At 42.9% G+C, this 9,539-nt stretch overlaps 1 protein-coding gene across 2 annotated transcripts in view; it reads left to right on the top strand.

The window, feature by feature from the left end:
* The first annotated feature begins 2,341 nt into the window (after window positions 1-2,341).
* The window catches only part of SEC24B (SEC24 homolog B, COPII component), a 48,730-nt gene continuing 41,532 nt past the window's right edge, over window positions 2,342-9,539 (top strand). The window contains exons 1-3 of one of the 2 annotated variants that reach the window (XM_086611441.1): window positions 2,342-2,374; window positions 2,417-2,456; window positions 8,414-9,118. In XM_086611441.1, coding sequence (XP_086467567.1) covers window positions 2,342-2,374; window positions 2,417-2,456; window positions 8,414-9,118 — 778 coding nt within the window. Of the gene's footprint in view, window positions 2,457-8,413; window positions 9,119-9,539 lie in introns of both variants that reach the window. The other variant, XM_086611440.1, reaches the window with a different exon arrangement.

Genomic DNA, 9,539 nt, shown 5'->3' with positions numbered 1-9,539 from the left:
GCAATGGCGTAGGCAAGCCAGCTAACGTGTTATTTGTTGCATGGCAGCATAAACAGCAGACATTAATACTCATTTCTTCCTAATGCATTCAGATTCATTATAAATGAGGAAAACAAAATTAATGGATTTGAGTTTACGGTGGATTTCCATTAGGCGCTTGTGTTCTAGCTGCCAACACATCTGAATTTCCTAGGAATGAATGGGTTTAACCACAGTGTAATTGTTGTTTGTATAAAATCATTAATTAAGCCATGCAAAAGGTTTTGTAAAAGTACTCAAAACAATGGGAAAATTCCCAGTTGACCCTTCTTGCTTTTAGCACAATGATATATATCCCCTTGTGTTTGATCTTAAATTGATGTGTAATTTTCACAGATTATGATATAGGATATATTTATGGTATCACAGTACAAGGAGTTAGAGAAACAACACTTTGGAAAGGGAAACCTTTGTTGAAACACATATTCACATGTGTTGCGAGCTGTGACAAAAGATAGTTGTAGTACAAGGAAGCAGCTACGCTCCTTCTAGAATGGCACTGAGAATGAAAAGACAAATCAACTGGTTGTCCATATTTCTGAATTATTTTGCTGTCTTGCATTCATTTCACGTAAGCATTTTGTGTGGGATGGAGGATAGGTTACAAAGAAGGAAGGACGGCTTTAACAGTGGAATTTGTTCACCCTATCACAACAATCTAGCCCTGGGAGAGACTTCAGCAGATCATGTGCACCAAAGCTGAATGACAATCTGACTCTCCCTGTTTGTGAAAGCCCTGTTAAGAGTCCTTCAATTATGGTAACATCACACCAGTCCCACATCACTCAGTCCTTTACTGTCTTAAGGTAATTTTTTTTTCTTAATAGCTTTGCTGCATTTTGACCCTGCTATTTCTTTCCCCAGCTTATCAGGACATGGAGAAGAAACTCTCTCTTTCAGATATGGATCTACAGTCTATCAAAGGACTAACAGAGGCCCGTGCAAGGCACCTCTACATAGTTTGATAGGGTGTGAAGGCTGAGAAACTTTAAAATAGTCAGTTCCTCCAATGCTTAACGATGCCCTGCACGCTTCAAACAAACAACAGTAACAGTCAGAGCTGGACCATATGCTTAGAATACAGGCAAAGTAATTAAAGAAGTATTAAAGTATTTAATGGCAGACGTGCATAACAACCAGTAGGAAAAATGGCATACAAACAGGGAAGGAACTGGCCAAATACATGTAACAAGTAAAGGTGACTCAGTGTCACTGGACTGGGTCTTGACCATACGATCACCAGTACATGTTATTGTGCTTTCGACTTCTGTAGACAGCAAAATAACCCCAGCGACGAATGAATTCAGTCTCAAACAGCATCTGAGTGAATGACAGACGACAGCCAGGTGGCAGAGACAGACACACCAACAGTCAAAATTAATATGGTTTTGTGTGTGATTGACTGCAGAAAGTGCTGAACGGAATGGAGATGCTCTGCCAACCGGAGCGAGCAGGGGAGCCTCACCAACGTTTTCCTTTATGTTCAGCGAACATGTAGCACACATTCTGTACAAAGCCTGAAAAGCCCTGCCTTCTCTCTCCTCGTTCTCCCGTGCCAAGCCTTTGACTGCCCAGATAAGTGCATACACACTACACAGGCACTCCTAACGCAGAAGGAAGAGCCTTGCCTCAGCTCACCCCGCCTCCCTGAGTCTTTTCGGTGTGTACATGGAATAATTACGGAGGGGAAGCTGTCGCTTCACCTCAGCTCACCTTGTCAGGCCTCTCCCTCCCCCGCGCAGAGCACACACTTCACTCCATGTGTCCCAAGGCACGTATATTCCTAAGATATAGACAGCATTTATTATCTATACGGACAGAAAAGCCTCAACCAGGCAAAACGACGGGAGCTGCATGTTTAACCTCAGCCCCGCCCCCCAGGCCCGTCCGCCCGCACCCACAGCGTTACAGACGGGGCGTGCGGCCGCTTCTCCCTGCCGCACCGGACGTTCCCCGAGCGGAGCGGGGCAGGACGGCACCTCCTCGGGGAGCGCGGGGCCCAGCCGGCCTGCAAGAGCCGCCTCACGCCGGCGCCAGAGGCCCGAGCAGGCGGCGGCGCGCCCGGCCTCCCTCCCTCCCGCCGGGCGGGGCGGGGCGGTGGCGCGGCGGCGCCGCCAGGGAGCGCTGTGGGCGGCGGCGGCGCTCGGGCCCGCCTGCGCGCTCCCGCCCTCCGCGCTCCCGTGGGGCGGTGCGCGGCCTCCCGCCCGTCGGGCCCCGTCTGTTGGCGACCCCCGACTGCGGTCGGGTCGAAGGAGAAGGAGGAAGAGGAGCGGTTCGGAGTGAGGAAGCGCTGCGAGAAGCCATGTCCGCGCCCGCCGGGCTGCCGCCGCGGCCCGCCGGCGCCGTTTTCCCGGGCGGGCCCGGCGCCTCCCGGGAGGCCGCGGCCCCTCAGGGCGGCGAGCCTTGCTACCAGAACGGTGAGAGGCCGGCGGCCTGCGCGGGGCCTAGCGCGGGCGGCCGCGGCGGCGGGGAGAGGCCGCCCGCGGGGTCTCCGGTTCGCGCCGCGCTGCTCCGCTCCCTCACAGGGGCTGGGGGGGCCGCTCGCTTCTCCCTCTGAGCCGGGTGGCGGGAGGTGCGGGGCGCTGAGGCGGCTGCTGGGTGCGGGTCCGGTGGAGGGGAAGGGCCGCGGCGGAGCCGGCGCGGAGCGAAGCCCTTTCTCTGAAAGGCAGCAGAACCCGCCGGAGCCGCTCGGGAAAGGCGCGTCCCGCTCCTGCCCCCGCCGCTACGCGCGGAGTTAACTTCGAAGAAGGCGCAGCCTCTCCTGAAGGAATAAGGGAGATGGTGTCTGCTTCCTCCCCTCGGGAATTCTGGATCTGCTCGGTGCTGTGGCGCCTGCTTTGTGGCGTTTCGGGAATGCTCGGGAGGCCGAGGCAGCTCCAGGCCCAGGCAGCCGTGTGTGAGTGCGGGCAGAGAACCGCGTCCTGTAGGTGAGTCTCCTCGCAAGTTAAGAACAACTGTGTGAACTTAAAGAGCGGTAAGGTGGGCCGGCGTTCGCCCCGCGGGATCGGAGGTTTTGAGCTGGATAAACAAGATTGGAGCAGGGAAATGTGGGTCACTGCAAAACAAAGGTAAAGTAGTTCAAAGTCACAAAATACCGGCTTGCATTTCAGATGGAGAGGTATTGAGACTAACTGCACTATGAATTAAAATAATTAGAGTGCAGTTCTTCGTTTTTAAATGGGTGCGCTATAAAATAATTTTTTTTTTATTAATACACCTCGTTAACTTTTCAGAATGCCTGTGTCATCTTTGTTCCCACCTAACGATGGCTTGGTATCTAAACTGGGCCTCCTGCTTGCAAAGCTTTTGCTCCTGCTGTTAAACCTTTTATTTTGCAGTCAGGCTGTTTTATGCACAGGCGTTTTTCTGCACAGGTCAGTATGCACGGTAATGACCTACAAAATTTTTTATTCATGAGTATTTCTCATGTTGAAAGGGGTAGTTAGGCGATAGGCACTTTCTGCCTATAAAGTAGGTTTTGAATCAGTTTGCACATAATGGAAAAGTCACTGAAGTGAATGAAAAGCAAGGTAACTAACTAAGCGAAAGCAAGGTAACTAAAGTTACTAAAGTAACTAATCAAAAGCAAGGTAACTAAAGTTACTAAAGGTAACTAAGGCAAACTGGTGTAGTGGAGGCTTTCCCTGCCCATGGCAGGGGAGTTGGAACTAGATGATCTTTGAGGTCCCTTCCAGCCCAAACCTTTCCATGATTCTTTAAACGACAGATGTTGAGAAGATGCAAATGCTTCAGATTTGTTCTCCAAACTTAAGTATTGTAATACTGAGTTTGATGAAAATTATTCCGAAAATGACAACTTAGATGGCTTTTAATAAATACTGTGTGACTGTCAGGACACAACTGCTACAGCGTCAATAACCTGGAAGTATGTTTCACAGAAACAAATAGAAACTGACATCATATGTTCTCCTTGTGTTTTTAACTGAATTAAATTGTAATTTTAGAGAGCCATCGTTACTGTTTGTTATTTTAATTAATTAAATCCCTGTCACTGCTAATGTTCTTAAAACCAGCTTGTTTAAAATCCTGTAGTAGACTATTCTCTGTGAAACACTTTGTCTCTCATTCTGAGGAATTTATACACGGTTCAACAATAGTCTCGAATTTTTATCGTGTATCTCGCTTGCTCCTCAATTGACTTTAAGGAACACAGAAGCTGGAGTTATCTTTCAGTGATATGTGTTTGATGATTTGTGGGCAAGAACTCCGAATTTGTCATTTTGTTTCATTTGGCAATAGCATGCCAGAATTTCTAGATTCATGAATCTGTCTTCTTTAGGTACTCATGTTCTGAAGTTATAACACAGAATTTGAGGCTTCTTTTTAAAAAATTGTAATAGTAGGGGGAATAGAGGGGAATAGTAACAGAAAAAGACTGCTGCTGGAAATTTCCATTCTGTCCAGTAGAAACTAAATTTCACAAAGATTGTCATTGCTTTGGAAATTTAATTCTACATCAGTATAATGGAGTTTAAATGTTAGATGCTTAAGTGGATACAGCTATTTCAGTGTTGACTGAAAGAAAATACTGTAGTGCATCCTTTCAGATGTTGAGAGTGCTGTGTTTTAATTTCATAAAATGTGGATTTTTCAGGTAAAATTTTGAAGTTACTGGGATCTGATGAAAGAGGAGCTGTTTTTTGCAGAAAGCAAGCAACCTGTTGTGATATTAAAAACTATATTCAGTTTTGCTTTTAATAAGTTTTGCCCAGTCCAATGATCAAGTTCCATTTGAGACTCTTGGAGACTTTAGTTTTAGTATAACTTTTTTAAAAAAATAAAATAAAATATTAGCTTCTTGTTTGTATTTGATTACTTTTTTCCTTCTCTTTTACCGTGCTCTCAGTGTGATTCTATACTGAAATTAAGTGTTTAAAAAAAAAAAAAAAGCCCTTGTTTAGGGTGTTGTTCATAAGTCTGGGGCTCTAAAGTGGGATTCTTCTGAATAAAGTGTTGCAAGTTCAAGAAGCTTTTATTGTAGTAGTCTTACAAGTGGCTTTGTATCTAAGTGGAAAATGACCTGTTTCCTAATTTGAGCATAATAAAATGTTGCTTGTTAAATTGGTGCTCAAAGGTGATGTATTTTTTCCAGTAGCAATGGAGAACTTCAGTGCGAGCAGTTTTATGTGTTGAAATGTAACACATAAAAGAGGATAACTGTATTGAATCTCCGTGTTTCTCCAGAAGATTTTTGTCTAGTTTTGTCTACAACTGGTTTGTAAGATTATCGTTGGTATCTCTACTAGCATTTTGGGACCATAATTTTCATTATGACGTTATTTAGAGCCTTGTTTTCCATCCCTCCTCACGCTTTGGATCTTTGGGTAGTTTCATTAAATTTGATTAAGAGGGTAGAGGTCTGAAAGGTACGAAATCTCTGAATATTTTTTGAAAATGGGATGCTGGGTGATTGAAGGCGCTAGGCATTAATTCCACGGCCGACCTGTTGGGAGAGCTCAGCGGTGGCTTGATTTGCTGCCTTGTTTACCAGCAATTAAGGACACGAAGAGCTTAACGAGGCACCGTAGTGCTGCCCTCTGTCCATCCCCTAAGGGATACGTGAGGGAGCTGTTGTGAGTCTGCTCTGGAGGTGGGTAAAGGGATGCTAAAAGTTACAGAAAACTACCAGGTGTTCTTGTCTAGAAGGGAAGTGGGTGTTGTAGAGCTCGTAGGCTACATGTAGGTAGGGTACATGGCAGATGGCTCAATTGTGTAGGTGAGAGAATGCACGGACAGAAAACCCCAAACAGACGTGACACTAGCAAGCAAAGATTTACTAATTCACGCAGTGGTGTAGCCATAGCACTTGATTTTTTTATATTTTTGTTTGTGGTGGCTTTTTTTTTCCTCCCCTGGAAAAGTGATAAGGCTCTTGGAGTTGACCTGTTAATGTCTATGTAGTTATACACTATAAGGTAGTAATTTGTCAGTAGAAGGAGAGTTTCACTGCTTTTGTTATAGAGATGGTGTTGTAGCAGTACACCTGTGTGCAGCTAAGATTTTCAACTCCTCTCATGGAGTTTTTTGAAAGAGATTTGGGAGCAAGGTAGAATACCTGAGAAGTCAGGACAGATTGTGCAATTAACCAGGTTTCAAATGACACTGAAGAGGTACTCAGATTTCCAGTGTTGGAAACTGTCCAATTATCTAGTTGTCATTAGTAGCTTCAGCTACTAATTGCAGTACAAAAATTACTTTCTACTCACATTCTTTATAATCAAATGTGATTATAATCAAATGGACAAAAAACTCACTTCAGATTATAGGAATAATCTTTCATCTGTTAATGTAAGACTTGCTTCTAAAGGACCAGGAGTTTGAAATAAAAAATAAAATTTTTCAAATGTTGAGTGTGTCTGTCTTGGTGAGGTGTTTGTGGAATTTATACTCTTGGGTGCTCATGTGTAGTTTTAAATTTGTAGATGTTTCTACTTAAAAATGTGAATAAAAAAGACTCTGTCATTCTATAATGTAAAGGCTGTTCTCTTGTATTGGTGATTTCATCTGTCTTTTTGTGGTGTGTGTTTTTTAAACCAGAGCCTAAATACTGCAAGACTTTGCAGTAGATGATTTGATATGCAACCTTTTATTTAAAAGTCAGGAGCTCCTAAACCAGTTTCTAAATTATACCTGCTCAGTTTATTCCGCATATTTTAGTAGAACAAATGCACAGACTCTTCAGAGAAATGTCTTGTCTTTTGCTATCTGAAGTGACATAACTGCTTAAAGCAATAAGCCTTGACAGACATAAGTTATTGGTGTATTTTTGAATTTGCTCTTTCAAACTTTAAAAAAGCAGGTCAAAAGTCTGCCAGAGTTCACATGGGCTGTTAATGACTTGCAAACTCAAAATAATTTTCCTTTAAAGGAGAATAAACTACAGAGCTTTATGAAACAGCTCCACTTTTTCAAGAAATAGTGAATCAGAAGCATAGTTACATGCTCTCCTCAGAACTCAGGATGTAAATTTTTTTTTTTTAAGGTCCTTATGCTTTCTCCCAAACTGCCTTTCTGTCTTTTGACCCAGCAGTCCAAGTTACTGTCCTTTCTCTTCAACTCAACTTTTGGGTTGTCAATTATGAAAAGGCTTTTTTAATTTTATCAGAAAGGATTTCTGGACTGTATGTTTCTTGCTTACAAGACTCTGTTATCAAATTAGTTATTAAAATTGACTTGTGAGTTAATCATAGAACGTCTGGTTGTTACTTTGAGAACAGTGACTTTTCAGAATTTCAAGACAAGAGAAGTAATACTTACATTTTGTAATCATTGTAAATAAAAGGAGGGAAATCAATTTATTATTATCACAGCGGCTGTTTAGATGTGTGAGCGGCCCAGTGCTGTGCTTGTGTTTCTGTTCACCCAGGGCTGGGAAATAACACCACAGTTCTTCAGCGTGATGTAAACAGTACGGCGTGGTAATTTTCAGAAAGGGAATTATCCAGGGAAGTGCATTTGTGGTTCACTAGAAAGTGAAAATAGAGTTCAGGAAAAGAACTTGAAGAAGAACTTTCAGATTTACCATTGATCAGTTGGCATTGGAAAAAAGCTTGGACATAGTTAATGTTCGGTCTCTAGCAAACAAGTACTTGTTTGCTGCTTGCTGGACCAGTATATAATTAATGTCTAATGTTGAAGAGCCAGTTGCAGTGACAGCAGAGGTCAGTTTCTCTGATATCAACATCTCCTGTACCTGATTTAAGTATCAGACAGTAAAGAGAAATTAAGTGCCGTGTCACATACTCTAGTTTCATAAAAATGTCCATTTTCATAAAAGCGTAATACAAAAGAACATAGAAGACAAAAATAACTGCCCTGCAGCAGTTTATCTTGGATGCTGTGTTGAGGATTTGTAGAGAAAAGTACCTACATTTTTCTATATTGACGTCTCAGTACCTACATTTTTCTATATTGACGTCTCAGTTTGGCTGCAGCTTTTCATTTTCTATATTCAGTCAGTTTCTTTAGGGCGTGCTGTTGTATTCAGGCACTTAGAAACATTGATTTGGAGCTTACTGATGCTCACGATTTGTTTAAATATTAACCTAAAAACTGTTAAAAATGTTAAGAGTACAAATGTGAGGCGTACAGTCTTGGCATGGAAACCTCTTTCAATAATGGAAGCAATCCATTTTTCTGTCACTTCTGTGTGTATTTGCAAATTACTTCAAATATTGTATTTTGCATGCATCATACTTGGTTTATTATCTTTCTGCTGGTGGAAATTGACCTCAAAAATAGTAACAGAAAGCAAGAACAACCTAATTGTTTGTTAGTCAGAGTAGGTACAGAGTCCATTGCCACTACTAGCAGGTGCATCTTTAATACATGTGACGTTTTCTCTTCATTTCAGGTCCTGTGCAGAGCCGGATGCAGTTCCCCTCTGGTTATGGCTCGCATCCTCCGAACTATAGTGCGCCCTCAGGACACTATTCCCAAGTGCCCAATAAAGCTGCTGCTTCACATTTGGATAATCAATATAGAGCCAATTACTACCCTGCTTACTATTCAGCACCAGCACAAAACGTTATGACACCTTCTGTGGGTACCGGTGTGTTGAATACACAGGAATCGCAGCAGTTGTACCACAAAACTCCGCCCCATGCAGCGGGGTCAGGTGAAGGACTTATTCAAGGAGCAATATCATCTGCATCCTACTTGCATACGAGTGCTCAGCAGTCACACTCAGCGTTTGGGAATCACTACAGCACTTCTGTCAGCTCTTCAGTTGCATCTCAGGGATTTCCCCTTAATTCTGAGCACTACACCATGCCTGTGGTATCTAGTGCCATGTATCCCAATGTTTCCTATCCTGCGGCTGCTGGCAGTGTGTATGGGCAGGTGTTTACCTCGCAGAGCCTGCCTGCTGTTGGACAGTTCAAAGAGACAAACACGTTTTCTGGCCAGAGTACATCAGTACCTCATTCTCTTCAGCAGCACGTTCCCGTGGGATATAATTCAACATTTTCACCTGTTTCACCTGCTCAGTCTGCTCAAGACAACCTCAGCAGGAATCTCCCAGGATCGATCGCTAAAGTAAACAACCAAATAAATACAGGTATGGCATTACTTGAAGGCTAGTGAACTTCCTGATGTGTCTGGGAAACAGCAGAAGTCGTGTGCTTTTGTTGGTTTGTACTTGTTTGGTGTGTAAAATTCTGAATTGTCATTTTCAATTCTCTCCTCATACATAATTGAAGTTTTTTAATTTGTTTACCTCAGTCCTCCACATAGCAGCTAATCGTGTCACTGACGTATTTCTTTAGAGAGATACAGAAAAAGACAGTGTTTGGAGGATGTTTTTAGTTTATTGGGGTTTTTTTCATATAAGTAGCCTTGGAAGTGAATTTTTTCATGCAGTTTTGAAGGAATGTGTAATTTCTGAAATATGTCTATTAATCACAAAGATTTTTTTTTTCATTTTCTAGCTAGAGAATTTTTTAAAATCATGGTCTAAATTGATTATTTAAGTTCTACCT

This window comes from Tauraco erythrolophus, chromosome 5 (assembly GCF_009769465.1).
Source record: "Tauraco erythrolophus isolate bTauEry1 chromosome 5, bTauEry1.pri, whole genome shotgun sequence".
In the NCBI taxonomy this organism is placed as follows: Eukaryota; Metazoa; Chordata; class Aves; order Musophagiformes; family Musophagidae; genus Tauraco; species Tauraco erythrolophus.
This window is presented reverse-complemented; position numbering and strand designations above follow the sequence as displayed.